This window comes from Phyllostomus discolor, chromosome 13 (assembly GCF_004126475.2).
Source record: "Phyllostomus discolor isolate MPI-MPIP mPhyDis1 chromosome 13, mPhyDis1.pri.v3, whole genome shotgun sequence".
Taxonomy (NCBI): Eukaryota; Metazoa; Chordata; class Mammalia; order Chiroptera; family Phyllostomidae; genus Phyllostomus; species Phyllostomus discolor.
In genome coordinates, this window is record NC_040915.2 from 9582392 (window position 1) to 9596517 (window position 14126).

Below are 14126 nucleotides of genomic sequence, written 5' to 3' on the forward strand. Positions count from 1 at the left end.
CCCAGGCCAGGTTCGGGGAGAGTTGAAGACCCCGGGGATCGAAGGCAGAACAAAGCAGCCGGGTGGGTAGCAGCTCGGTGGTATGGGGAGGGGCTGGCCCATCCTGGCATCCCTGAAATGGAGTCATCATGCTGACCCCTGAACTCTTCCCATGTATGCCCAGGCGTGTCATGAGTAATCTAGGACGGTGGTTAAAAACTGGTAACCGTCAGCTCTGGACTGTTCCTGGCCAGGCCCGTCCACTCTCCTCAGTGGGCCTCGGAGCTGGGGGCACACTGATTATCACTGGGGGGGCAGGGAGGACCGAGCATGTAAGGAAAGTAGGAGAGGAGACCGGGCTCTGCGCCAGCCCCCAGTCTGTCCCCTTCCGTTCCCAGGCCACTGAGCTGCTGCCTGGTGGTCCCTGTGCATGGGCTCAGGTCCCCCGAGTGCCCCAACCACCCCTCTTCCTCCCGGATATAACCCAGGGGAGACTTCGTTTCTTTTGAATCTATGTAAGCCCACCTTTGAAATGTACAACCGACATGCCTGGTGCATTTCCAACACCCTGTAAACTCGAGGGGCTCTCCTCACAGACACACAGGGTCAGAAGAGGGCGCATTGTCAAATGCACAGATGGGGATGCGCCGTGTCCTGAAGGCGTGCGGCCTGTGTGTGTCTAGCCTGAGCCAGGAACTGAGCCTCAAAGGTGAATACAACACCACCTTCACCTGCAAGGAAGTTGAAGGATAGTAGGGATGACAGGCCTAAAAATGGGCCTCGGTGACAAAGATACTCACCATGAGGGCAGGACACCAGTGGGGCGCATACAGACTGAGGGGTCTGGAAGGCTTCCTGGAGGAGGTGAGGTGCTTCTTAGTATACTCAGCTTTCCATTTAGAACTATGTTTTCTTTAAAATGTGTTTTTATATAGCACACTTTTATCTTGTAGATGTCAAAACTCATTATAAAGTAAAAATAAAAACTCACCCCTGATGTATTCTTTATGCACATCTGCCTTTTCCCACTCAATGACCCATTTGTTCCAAGCCAGAGCCCTCTGTGGGGCCTGGGCTGGCAGCTGGAAGGCAGAGGCCACAAATCCATCCCACAGTGTCCTGTGGTTCCTCGTGGGCTGGCAAACAGGCGAGACGCAGCCCCAGGCTGGTGTGCCCCATTGGAAGCCTGGCTTCCAGCCCTGGCCCAGCTCACCCCTCCAGTGGCCCTGGCAGGTCTCCTCCCCCGGCCCTGCTTTCAGTTCCCGTGCTCGGGAAGTGAAATCCCCAAGGCCTCATAGTGACCTAGCCGACCTCTCTCTTCCGCACCGGCCGAATTGGGTCAGTGCCGGCTTTCAAGTCCCCCGCACTTCTGCAGGCACCCGAGGGCCCTGTGGGGCCCCCGAGCTCCCCCCTGACCATAGCAGTGTGGTTTTGGTTCCCATACACAGGACAAACAGAAACTCGCCTCTGCGGCAGGAATAAGATGGGTCTTGGTGGCTCTGGTGAGCGGCAGGCCCAGAGTCTGCTCTGCTGGGCTGGGGCTGGCACGCACCCCCCTGGTCTGCCCCCTGCAGCTTCCGCAGGGCCCCCAGCCCCTGTCTGGTCCCTAAAGCAGCACTTGGGCGAGTAACTGGATGATTGTACTTATGATCCATGTGGGGGTAAGTGGGGCGGCCAAGACCAGGCTGTGCTGGTTACCATTCCCAACCCCTAAGGCAGCCTGGCAGCTAGCAGACCTTTGGGTAGAATGTACAAAAACAAATAAAATGTACAAGTAATTCATAACCTCATTTACCAGTTTCCATCTTTTCATACCACATTTTACATTTTTACTAATGTCTATAGATGCGAAGTCCCTGGGTAAACTCCTTCGAGTTTTCCCTCTCCCCCTGAAGTTCAGGCATGAACAGGCTAATCACAAACACGCACTGGCTTCTACTCTGTCACACTGGGTGCCTCGCAGCCAGCCTCATCCCCGCCCTAGCCCTGGGAGGCGAATGCTCTGCTGAGCTCCACCTGCCTCTAAAAGGCCGAGTGACTTGCCTCAGGTCCCACAGTTGGCAAGTGGCCGAGCCGGAATTCGAACTCAGGCAGCCCGACCACAGAGCCCCAGCCCATTTTAGAGGGGCAGCAGGCAGGAGGAGAGGAGGGTCTGGGCCGTGAGCTGCTGCGGCTTCGATGGAAGGCTAGCACCGCAGAGGACAGAATCCTCAGAACCAGGGGTGGGCTGTGCTGACCTGCCCGTATGCTTCGGCCCCCAGACCTGCTCAAGAACCACATCCTGAAGTCGGCCATGTGTGCGGAAGCCATCGTCTCAGGGCTGTCTGTGGAGACGCTGCAGGGCACCACGCTGGAGGTGGGCTGCAGCGGCGACATGCTCACCATCAACGGGAAGCCCATCATCTCCAATAAAGACGTCCTGGCCACCAATGGCGTGATCCACTTCATCGAGGAGCTGCTCATCCCAGACTCAGGTAAGCCAGGCCTCGGGGCGCCCCGGTCCTACCAGACCCACTGTCCCCTCTGCCGTCCATGGTGGCAGAGCTGGGGGAATTCAGGGATCTCCAGGGCCAACTCCCCGCTGGGGCCTGCACCCAGCTCGCAGCCCCTTGGAAGAGAAGGCTGGGCATGCAGGGGGCTGCAGCCAGAGTGCGGAGAATCCTGAGCTACAGGCCTGGGGGCCGGTGGAGAGCCACCGGAGGCATCGGGGGAGGGAGCGATGAGATCACAGGAGCCTTTCAGAAGATCTGCCCGCTGTAGCTGGGCGTGGAAGGCCATTGCTTCCTCAATAGTGCGCACGCATCCCAGGGTTGGTGGCCCTGAGAGAAATGACCGAAGGGACTATGGCTTGGGTTTCATTCAGCGTCCTAGCCCCATTCTGAAATTCCAGGGTCTATGTCCCATGAGTGCCAGATTTTCAAAGGAAAAACCAAACCAGAAGAAAACTCTTTCCATAGGTGTGGTCACTGTCTTTCTCTGCGCTTCAGAAGCCATGACACAGACGGTGGTGCCTTTGTCCCTGGCATTCGACAGTGCTCTGACCAAGGGCTGGGGGGGTGGCCGGCCCCTGCCCCGCCGAGCCTCCCCTGGCTGCCCCAACCAGGGAGGGTTTTTGGGCGACCGTCCCCTGAGGACACGAGCCCGCAGTGCCCCAATGCCACAGTGTTCAGAGGCATTGTTGACTCACGAGGTGACATTCCTGCTGGTGTATGTCAGGCTCTGGGGTGCACGGATGACAAACGAAAACAGCACTTTTAACTTTTGAACTCACTGTCTCCTTCCTGGTAGCCAAGACGCTGTTTGAGTTGGCTGCAGAGTCCGATGTCTCCACTGCCATCGATCTTTTCAAACAAGCGGGCCTCAGCTCCCATCTCTCTGGAAATGAGCCGCTGACTCTCCTGGCCCCCCTGAATTCTGTCTTCAAAGGTAACGTAGGGAAGGCACCCCTGTGAGTGCGTCACTGGGGGCAGCTGCCCCGCCACTGTCACCTCCCTGATTTATAGCACCCTGCGGAATGTTAGCGCTCCTGCCCAGCTCAGCCGAAAGCAGATGTGACTTCACCAGCAACTTCAGAGCTGCTGCTGTTTTCTTTGGCAGAGCAGAGAATGCATTTGGGGCTCTGGCCCTCAGAACTGAAGAGTCTGCATCCGTCGGGGGAGCAGAGCGCTCCCCTGCCTCTTTATTTGCAGGGGCAATGGCCAGGGTGATAGTCAGGTGGTCAGAGTGGGGATGCAGCTGAGTCGTGGCCACGGGGACGGTGGAGACGGGGGACCAGCTGTGCCTATGCCTTCCCCTCCCTCTCAGGGCGAGACCAAACTGCCTCGACTCCCTGGACCTTCTCATGTTGTTCTCTGATTTGCAGAAGCTGCCAGATGTTAAGGAATAGTGCAGCCTCGTTTGATCTCTCAGTCTTCGTCTCCAAAGTCAGGGAGAGCCGGGCTCCTGGCCTCTCTTCCTCTCAGGGCGCCTGCACCTGACCACACCTTCTCTTGCAGATGGAACCCCTCGTGTGGATGCCCGCACAAAGAACTTGCTTCTGAACCACATGGTTAAAGAGCCGCTGGCCTCCAAGTATCTGTACCACGGGCAGACCCTGGACACTCTGGGCGGCAAAAAGCTACGCGTTTTTGTTTATCGGAATGTAAGTCCTGGGTCCTCGATCACGCTCATTCTCTCAGCTCCAAGAAATAGAAGAGCTGTGTGAGTGTAAAAAAAAATAAGGAAGGAAGGAATTTCTGCAAAATATATCTGATACCAAAGAGTCAAATAAGCTTTTGCAGAAGGACTAGAATCTCTTTTTGTGGAGGCCTTTGGGAATAAACCGCACCCCTGGCCGGGCTGGCTGGGAGGGCAGCAGTCCGCCTGGAACTTAGAGTGAGGAACTCAGGGCGGAGGGATGAGGGTCTGAATCCACCCCAGCTTAGGCAAAGAGGCGCCCCCTGGACTGAAGCACTGCCCTCCTTGGTCCAAAGGTTCTGTCCTCCCTTTTCCTGTCCCCTCTCTCTCTGCAAACCCAGCAGTGACCCGGGAGTGTCAGGCAGGAAGCACAGCACAACGCAGCTCTTGCTCTGGACCAGCCTGCACCATGTGACCGGAGGCTGTTGACATCTGTTAAACACATAAATCAATAGACTTGGCCTACTTATTTGGCCATTGTCAATGGACCTCATGTGTCACATGATAGTCTCATTGTGGGGCCTCTGTGGGACTTTACTGGGGCCTCTGTGGCCCTCTTTCCGAATTAAGGAACACACTTTTATGTTTTTCTTTCCTGGAGAAAAGACATTATTTCATCCTAGTCATGAAAACCCATCCCAGTGCATACTCGCTGGCGCTTGTGGGTGACCCCATCAGCACAGAGCAGGGGGCTCCTTCTGGGGGGTAACTGGCCCTTCCCACTCCCTCCGCCCAGAGCCTGTGCATCGAGAACAGCTGCATCGCCGCCCACGACAAGAGGGGGAGGTACGGGACCCTGTTCACCATGGACCGCATGCTGACCCCTCCGATGGGGACCGTCATGGACGTCCTGAAGGGGGACAATCGCTTCAGGTAACCAGCCCCATCCCAGGGCGTGGCTTCTGCCAAGGGGTCGTGCTGGGGAGGATGCTGGGTGGTGGCTATTTGTCGAGGTCTCCCCTTCCCCTGGGCATCAGTGAACACTAGTGACACACTGATGTGACCTTCCAGGCTTGTGGGAAAGAGGACCTTGGAAGCCGCAGCTGAGAAAATGGGTTACTTCCGAGAGCGTGGCCCTCGCCCATGTGGGGAATGGGGAGGGGCTGCACTTTTATTACTCAAGTGCAGGGAAGGCCTCACGCCCTCAGTTCACAGTCCTGGGTGAGCCGAGAGCTCCCGGTTTTGAACGCACACGAGCCCCACTCTGTGTAGTGCCGCCCCACTCTGTGTAGTGTCCGCCAGTTGCACTTGAGGACTTCTTGCTGCTCCTTTTCGGGCTCCCTGTGCCAGTCTCCTGGCCCATGTTCTCCATTTCTGACCTCGCTCACCACTAGGTGCCGTGACACTGGTTGTCTCCTGTTACTGAGATCAGCTACCTGGGCAACAGCCTGGGGGACCCACCCAGGGCCCAGTGGCTCAGCCAGGCTCCATGTCAGCCATGCCGCTGCCCCTTCCCTCCTCCTTCCCCCTCTGGCCTCTGACTTCTCGCTGTTGAGCTGAGCTTAGCATTTAGGAGAGAAGATGCTGACTGGAATTAATTGTCCCTTTTTGTGCATGGGGTGGAGGGGGGAGCCCCGGTGCTCTGGGCCCCAGCTGCCCGCAGTCGGGAGGTGTATGAGGGAAAGAGACGGCCCCCCCAGGCAGGTGACATTTTCTGTGCATGTGCCCACAGCATGCTGGTGGCCGCCATCCAGACTGCAGGGCTGACGGAGACGCTGAACCGGGACGGGGTCTACACAGTCTTCGCCCCCACAGATGAAGCTTTCCAAGCCATGCCACCGGCAGAACGGAACAAACTTTTGGGTAAAGACCAGCTTGAGTCCATGTTGCAGCTTTCCGAAGTCCCTGTGTCAGTTAGGGTCCCCCAGGAAAGAGCTGGCCCAGCACAAAGAGTTTGACTGAAAGACACGTAACAATGAGACTGTTGGCAGAGATGGGGGCAGGATTAAGGATTCTGCAAAGGGTGACGGCACCTGGGGACTAAGAGACCTGGGAAGCCTCTGCCGCCCCAGGTGTGGGGCGGGGTGGTGGGTGGGACCAGGGAGAGCTGGACTGGGGGAGCGCAGGACAGTAGGCAGAGCCACAAACAGCTGCCCTCAGAGCCATGGTCACTGCGTGCCTCAGCCCAGCTCCCCTCCCACATGCCCACGCCTGCCAGGCTGCCTGATGGCTGGCTGCAGGAGGAGAGCGAGGGAGCCTGGAAGACACATTCCTGGCGTCAGCCTTCCCAGCACCTAACAAGACAGAAAAGAACAGAGAGGACTTCCCGGTGGGTGACAACCAGCCAGTCACCGCAACATGGCTTTCACTCAGGGCCTGTGAGTGGAGGCCATCTACCTGCATCGCATGTTTTATCCTCGGGACAAAAGCTGTACTGAGAAGGGGGTCACAGCCCTGAGAAATGAGGTTGAGCATGTTTGAGCAGAAATCTAGTGGTCAAGAGCTTGGGCTCCCAGATGATATGAACGCCGGTTCAAATCCCAGCTCTGGCGTTTGCTAGCTGAGTGGTCTCTATCAAGTTGCTTAACCTCTCTGAGTCTCAGTTTTCCCATTAGAAAAATGAAGATGATAAGAGTACCTTGCTCGGTGCGTTGAGGATTAAATGCAGTGTTCCCCACAGTGCTGAGCATACACCCACCACCAGCTGTTACTACGGCTGGGGTGGAGGGGAAGCGGGATGGGGTTGCGGTGCCAAGTTCTGGTGCCTGCTTGTGAGAGACACTTCCACCCATCACGGAAGGTGGGCCTGAGAAGGAGGAGGATGAGGAAGGACCTTGGCCAAACCCTGGGGCCACATAGTCTACACCTCCCTTCCTGCTCTGGAACAGAATAGAAGGTTCAGGTTGCAGGCAGCTGTGAGCAGAATTTGTGTCCTGTTTAATTTTCTTTACTGCTGAATGAATGCTTATGTCTCCAACGCTGACGTGTGTTCCTGAGAAGAGGGGAGAAGTTCAGTCTGAACATAAACTTTCCACCCTCTCTCTGTCCGGCAGGAACAAAATATTCCCCAGGGGGCCTGAGCCCGCTCGGCTTCCGTTTCAGTTTCAGCTGTGTGGGAGCAGAGCGGGGTGAGGGCCGAGCTTCCCGAGGCGCCCTCCTATGGGCCGGTGGGTGGGATCGGACCCCAGCACTCCGGGGCATGGAGGGCCGGCCACATGGCAGACACCTCGAGGGCTGGCAGTGTTTCTGTGGGAGGGGAGCTCTGGCCAGCCACAGGCTGGCTGTGTTTGGAAATCACTTGGTACCTGGTGGCTCCGTCCCACGGCACTAATGTGGATGTGCCGATAACCAAGCGAACTCTCCAAAATGCTTTAGAACTTCCTGTTTCCTCAGTTCCAAGATGCTGGAAATAGCCCTGGGGAAATTCAGCCATTTGGCTGGTTATGTGAGGACCAGGGGGTAGCCTTGATAGAGATGAGAGAGCAGCTGGCGGCTTAAAGAGCTGCCTCCCACACTTAATTTGGGAAATGCCTGTGTACCTTGATGAGCCGTCTGATGCTTTCCAGTCGGTGGGGAGGCTGATGTGGGCTGGAAGGAATGCTGGGGCGTGTGGCGGGGGACCCGGGGCGGGAATGCCCCCTCGGCCCTGACCTCGTCGGCTCCATGGCTCCTCCAGATTGCAGCTGTCGACTCTTTCAAGTTCTCCCATCAGGAAATAGCCAGTCTCTGAATATGCATTTGAGAGCAGAATGTGTAAATATTTCACTACTGTTATAACTATCAGGAGCCACGCTGATGATGAAATGTCCCAGATGCCAAGTGCTGGAAGGTCCCTGGCTTCCCAAGCAAATATTTAGCTCATGGAAACATGAGTCACACTCACAGAGGGGTATGGATTAACTCCTTCTCAGCACCACAACTCAGCAGCCCGCCAGCTGCAGGGGAGGTTCATGGCCACGGACTTATGCCTTGTTCACCTGGTCACCTCGGAATGGTGGGGCAGAGGGCTGAGCACACAGCGGTGCTCAGTGAGTATCTATCTATTAGCCAGGCAAGTTCTCCAACTCAGGGGTGACCCCTTGTATCTTTTCCTCTGGGCCCTCCTTGGCCACGCCAATGACCAACCTTGGCATTAACTCTGCTTTCTTTCCCACAAACCTGTAGGCAATGCCAAGGAACTTGCCAACATCCTGAAATACCACGTTGGTGATGAAATCCTGGTTAGCGGAGGCATCGGGGCCCTGGTGCGACTGAAGTCTCTCCAAGGCGACAAGCTAGAAATCAGCTCAGTAAGTGTGCCTGCAAATTAAAAGGCTGGCTGTGGCCTGCCACCCAGGCTCCAGGGCCCTCCTCTCCCCCAGAACGGCAGTAGACACACACACACAGCCTTTAAGACATACCTTGAATCCCTGTGTGCATTTTGTCCAAAAAAAAAGAAAATAGAAAAGGGTCTCCAGGGAAATCAACTGACACTGTAGTTAAACATGAATAAGAACTTCCAGATTTGTGGGGAAATAAAGGCTCTGATTGGCATCTAGGAGAGGCTACTGGATCTTCCTTCCCTTAAGGAGATGATGGGCAATGACTTATATGTCTTGAGAGATAAATCCCCCTCCCCTTCTCACTTCACGCAAATCCAGGGCTCACTGAATTGTGCCATGAGCCAGACCATCTGAAAATGCTTGCTCTATGAGCCTTCCCTCACTCTGCACGTTGAGACACATTCCACTTCGGAGCTGCCTGAGGCCTCCCTGGCTGCTCCAGGGAGGGCAGCCTCTCCCCAGAGCATGGGAGAGCATGTAGGGAGGCAGGAGGGTCACCCGAGACTCTCTCAGCTCTTAGATTTGGCTGTCAGGTCCTGTCCATCACAGGCTTCCGTCCCCGCTTCCTGCCGTGGATCTGATATGTAGGTTGTTCAGGAAAGCCTAGACAGATTTACCCCAGTGTACTTCCTGTGAGAAAGTCCCAACCAGGGCATCAAGCCAAAGTGCAAAGAGCCCTTAACTCAGAGCTGGAGGCCTGGCTTCTGTCTCCATCGATCCAATTAACTTAGCTTAAAGAAGGCCCCTGGCTTCTCTGGAGCCTCAGTTTCCCCTTCTGTGAAGTGAGGCAGTACTACCTGCTTCATCACCATACACTGCTGTGAGGACGAGGTGAGGAACACCAAAGAGCATATTGTGAATCCTGACTCTCTGAGTCCGCACGAGGGGCAGGGGTGAGTCCAGCAGACCAGAGGGTTGCAGCGGGCAGGGACTCCTCCTTTCACCAGGGCATCCCCGACACTTAGCCCAGGGTCCGCTCTCCAGACGTGCTGAGTCAACACTGGCTGAATGAATGAGGTAAGCATGCTCTACAGTCAATCATTGTTGCCTTTTTTCTCCCAGAAAAACAATGTTGTGTGTGTCAACAAAGAGCCCGTTGCAGAAGCCGACATCATGGCTACCAATGGCGTGGTCTATGCCATCTCCAGTGTCCTGCAGCCTCCAGGTAAGGCCCTGGAGCAGCCCCCCGCCCCTCAGTGCGCAGCTGCCTTTCTCTAGCGTTTGGTGTGTGATAGAAAAGCTCTTCTAAGCAAAACTAAGAATGAGGTTCGACCTGCAAACCCGCCTCTGTGGATGGCATCGAGGTGGCTGGGTGAAAGTGAGTGAGGAACTGTCCTTTCAAAGCCATCACAATGATATGTGCAAGGCCAGACTTGTCCTTCTGCGTGGTCTGGCTGGCTCAGCCCACCCAGACACAGCCCCGTCTGTCGTCCCGTGTGGACTCTGTGAATGTGGCTCTCACCATGTAGCTCCCCGAGGGAGCTCTGTGCCTCCAGCAGAGCCGAGCCTGCATCCAGCCTCTGCCCTCACGTGTGCGTCCTCCTCCCTTTGTGCTCTCTCCCCACGGGCTGGATTCTGCCCTGCAGTGTGAACCTCGTAAGGGAAAAATTCAGGGGAAAATGTGGGCCAGAAAGCCCCATGGGGCCCCTCAGTCGTGGCGGTTAGGCAGCGACTTTCCACCTTTCTCCTGTCACGGCACACGTAAATGAGTTACTAAAGTTCTGCAGCACACCAAAAAATGTGTTCTTTGTCACTCAAAAAAAAAACAGGTATAATTTTGATTCTTTCACATTGGACAGCTATTGTTGTATTGGTGTCTCTTTTTTCTAACTTGATAATCTAAGGGAGAAGAAGTCAGTCCCCCTGACTAAATAGTCAGGTACTGCATGTTTTAAAAATTCAGTGGCACACCAGTTGAAAATCACTGGTATTAGGAATGGCATGCTAATAGTTTCTCCCTCACCAAAGCTGCCTCTTCTTTCATCTCCAGCCAACAGACCTCAGGAACGAGGGGATGAGCTGGCAGACTCTGCACTTGAGATTTTCAGACAGGCAGCAGCCTTTTCCAGGGTAAGATGCCTGCTAGGTTGGGCCCTGGCCTGAGCAGCCTTGGGTGGGGCCCCCGTCTGTCTTCCTGGGCTCACAGAGGGGTCCTCCGGGTCCCCTGTCTTCCTCAGCTGCTGCCCCAGGGCTCTCTTGAAACTTCTTCCCTCTCCCATTGGGCATCCTTAGCCCTGGCCTGTGTGGAGTGCAGGGACAGGAACCCAGGCAGTCCCGGCTTCCCAGGCCTTCCAACGGAGGCCGCTAGCCCCTGTCTTTGGGGAAGCTGCTGCTGGTGAGGACACAGGCAGCCCCAGAATCCATCTCTCCAAGGAGGGCCACCCATCCTGAATCCGCCTGATGGTGGCCTGGCCTGCCCTCAGCCTGGCCTGTTTACCATGACGTGGCTCCTTTCGGGTGCTGTGGGGGCTTCCTGGGCTATGGTGTGGGTACTGGACACAGGGCCAGCTCCGTGTGGAGACTCCGCCCCTTGCCTCAGCCCCATCCTCCTCAGGACACCTGACTCTTTCTGCTGCTCTTCCTGCTTCCTGCCAGGCCCAGGGCCTGGAGCCCCACCCAGGTTGCTCCACTTCTTTGGGGCAGGTGGAGCCCCTTGGGAATATTGAGTAGCAAAGGGAAGGCTTACATTTCAAATAAAAGGGTCTGCGGGAGGTTGCCCTTAGTGCAGAGGCCTGCAGTTGAAATTTGTCGCTTTCCTTTTGGACAGAAGGCTGTCCTTAGTGCCCCTTAGGAAGGTTCTTGACTCTGAGCTCCGACTCCCCTGTGCAATCCCAGCTCCCCAAGCTCCAGGCTGGGGTACTGGTGGAAGCCTGGTTTTGGAGTCTCCTGGGAATGTTCACCTCAGGCTCCACTTGGTATGGGTTTGCACCCCACTTAGGGCTGCTGAGATGAACTGAGGGGCTCCCCGGGGCCCGGCAGTTCCATATCCCCTGTCCTCTTCCTCATCCCCAGCATTCGTTCCGAGGAGGGATGGCAGTGAGCGAAGCCACTGCCATGAGCAGGTTTAGGCACACCTGTCACTCAAAGTCCTGACACCTTGCGTTCTCTTTCAGGCTGCCCAGAGCTCTGTGAAGCTAGGTAAGTCTGGTCGGGTCCGAGGTCCCCACAGGCCTGTTGGGGCATTGCCCCAAGCAGGCCGTCCCTACCATCTGCTGCATAGAGATGAAAACCTTGGGGTGTGAAAGCCAACCTGGTCTTCGGGGCCAGGCACAGAACACTCCATCTCCTCCTCTATAAGATGGGGATGATAAGTTCATACTAGCCTCTCACGGCTGATGTAAATGTTTGGCTTCGGGAGCCCAGAAATAGTGCACAGGAGCTCAGCAGGAGCCCGCCGTGAGGACGTGGCTCCTAGCCGGCAGTGTGGAAAATCCCGGTTCAGGACCTCATTGGGGCAGGAGGTTTCACAAACCACAAGGGACCTGCTGGGTGCAGGGGGGAGTGGCAGAAAGGGGCTCCACGCTCATGAACCCAACAGGTCCTAGACAGACGTGGAGAAGTGTGCGTCCTTCTCACCTTCAAACCCCTCTCTTTCAGCCCCAGTGTACCAGCGGTTACTGGAGAGGATGAAGCACTAGTGCGAAGCACCGAGGGAGCAGTGCGCCTCTGCAGCTCCTGGCCAGTTTCTCCCAGTTCGCCAAAGAGACTGAATGTTTTCGAAACCAAATAGCACACTTCAATGTACACGGGCCGCACCAGAGTGAGCTCTGAGCCTTGGGCGGGTTGGGGGAGGAAGGAGAGAGATGTACTTTTCATTTTTGTCCTCTCTAAACATGGCCGTTAGCCCACTGCGTAGAGAGACCCGGATGTCCCTGCCTGACATTTGCTTTCAGAAAGGACCTGTCCCGAACATGGAACTTCCTGCCTATGCCCACTGCTCCGGAAAAGGGAACCGAAGCTTGTGGTGTTTCCACAACATGCATCAAACAACCCGGCGCAGTGGGGCGTCCTGGCACTGTCTGTGCTAGCTGTTCACGCTGGAGAAATGGCGTCACTATAAGCTATGAGTTGAACGCTCTGTCAAATGTGTCTCAAGTCTACACGTGGCTTGGACACTTCTGTTGGCCAGGTAGATAAGAGAGGGTGGGTAGAGCACGCAGAGCCCAGGATTTCCCAGGCGTGGCAGAGCCATGATGTGTTTGTAATAATAAAGCCAAAGAAACGTGTGCCCGTGTGGATGGGGACTGTACTGGCCTGGGACTCTCCAGGGACGGGCTTCTGTCCTTGGGGCTGTGATGCTCCTTCACACCGACAGCACTCCTGGGAGCGTCTCAGCTGGGAGCCCTCCCAGAGGACGGGCTGCTCCTCAGATACCCAGACAGGATGTGGGGTTTGCATCTCAGTCTTTGTGGCACTTGTGTTCATTTCTGCTTTCACCAGCCCTGGGGCCTTGGGTCCTCAGGGTTCACTTCACCAGCATTTTTCTTACCGGCCTGAAGCCTCCCTGTTCCCTTACCGCATTGGGACCCTATGAAATGGGTGCCCGCGCAGTCCCATTATACAGATGGGGAGACTGAGGCTCCGCAAGGGGGGAACCACTGGGGACAGAGAAAATGGCTGAGTTGGGACTGGAAGCTCAGTCTCCGGACTCCCAGAGGCCACTACATGAGGAAGCAAAACCAGGTTTTCCGGTCATACCCTCTGGGCCAATAGTGTGCCAGTCCCCTCCCCTGCTTCTTTTGTCTTCTCCATTGTCCTTGGCACTCAGAGGCTACTGTAGCCATGGCATCATTGCTCCCCAGCTGTGTGGCCTCCAGTCTATCACTTCACCACTCAGTGCCTCTGTTTCTTCATCTGTTAACATGAATGACCATCATATCCACTTCATAGGTCCATCATGGTAATGAAATAAGATGATACTTACAATATGCTTGGCACAGCAGTAGATATCCTTTTTTAAAAAATATTTTATTTATTTATTCTTAGAGACAGGGGAAGGGAAGGAGAGAAACATCACTGTGTGGTTACCTCACGCACGCCCCCTACTGGGGACCTAGCCTGCAACCCAGGCATGTGCCCTGACTGGGAATCGAACCGGCGACACTTTGCTTCACGGTCCGGCACTCAATCCACTGAGCCACCCCAGCCAGGGTGGAATTCTTACTCATCATGCCGAGGTTGCTCAGGATCAGAGCAGCTGAGGGCCTTGTTGTGTGTGTCTTTTCCCGAAGGCAGCCCACTTTCTTGGGAAATGGGACAGCCCTGCCCTCCCACACTTCCCTGGGCCAAGGCTGCCTCTCTCCAGCAGGCGGAGCTCATTTCACTTACTGGACCCACTGAGCCAATACCACTGCTCCTCTGCTGCTCCTTTGTCCACTGCTGGGAACAGCGGTGGCCGAGCAGACGGCCCTGCTGTACAGACATCACACGTCATCCAATAAAGTCATTCACTCATTTCACAGCTGGAAGAGAATCGTGTCAGCCAGGGGCACTACCTCCTGTGTGCATATCCACATGGGCTGGGAAGGGCAGCCCTGTGGTTCTGTGCACAGAGTGAAGAAATCTGAGGGAGCAGAGGCCTGGGGCAGGACACACAGGAGCTCTACACAGTGGGGGGACTCGGGAGGAGGTGAAGGAGCTCACCTGGGAAGTGGTCAGGCTCAGGAGAAGGGGTCCTGTGAGGGGAGATGTCACCGGTCCTGCTCACCT

The 14126-nt window shown here is 55.8% G+C and overlaps 1 protein-coding gene across 2 annotated transcripts in view; it reads left to right on the plus strand.

Moving 5' to 3' along the window:
- TGFBI (transforming growth factor beta induced) overlaps positions 1 to 12643 on the plus strand; it is a 33016-nt gene extending 20373 nt beyond the window's left edge. Inside the window, exons 8-17 of one of the 2 annotated variants that reach the window (XR_004900586.1) lie at positions 2241 to 2453; positions 3268 to 3405; positions 3975 to 4120; positions 4892 to 5028; positions 5828 to 5958; positions 8260 to 8388; positions 9480 to 9582; positions 10408 to 10487; positions 11531 to 11555; positions 12015 to 12643. Coding sequence is in view for 1 of the 2 variants with exons in the window: in XM_028528716.2 (XP_028384517.1) it covers positions 2241 to 2453; positions 3268 to 3405; positions 3975 to 4120; positions 4892 to 5028; positions 5828 to 5958; positions 8260 to 8384; positions 9480 to 9582; positions 10408 to 10487; positions 11531 to 11555; positions 12015 to 12055 (1139 nt within the window). In the remaining variant the exon portion in view is untranslated. The remainder of the gene's footprint in view (positions 1 to 2240; positions 2454 to 3267; positions 3406 to 3974; positions 4121 to 4891; positions 5029 to 5827; positions 5959 to 8259; positions 8389 to 9479; positions 9583 to 10407; positions 10488 to 11530; positions 11556 to 12014) is intronic. The other variant, XM_028528716.2, reaches the window with a different exon arrangement.
- Positions 12644 to 14126: the final 1483 nt, after the last annotated feature.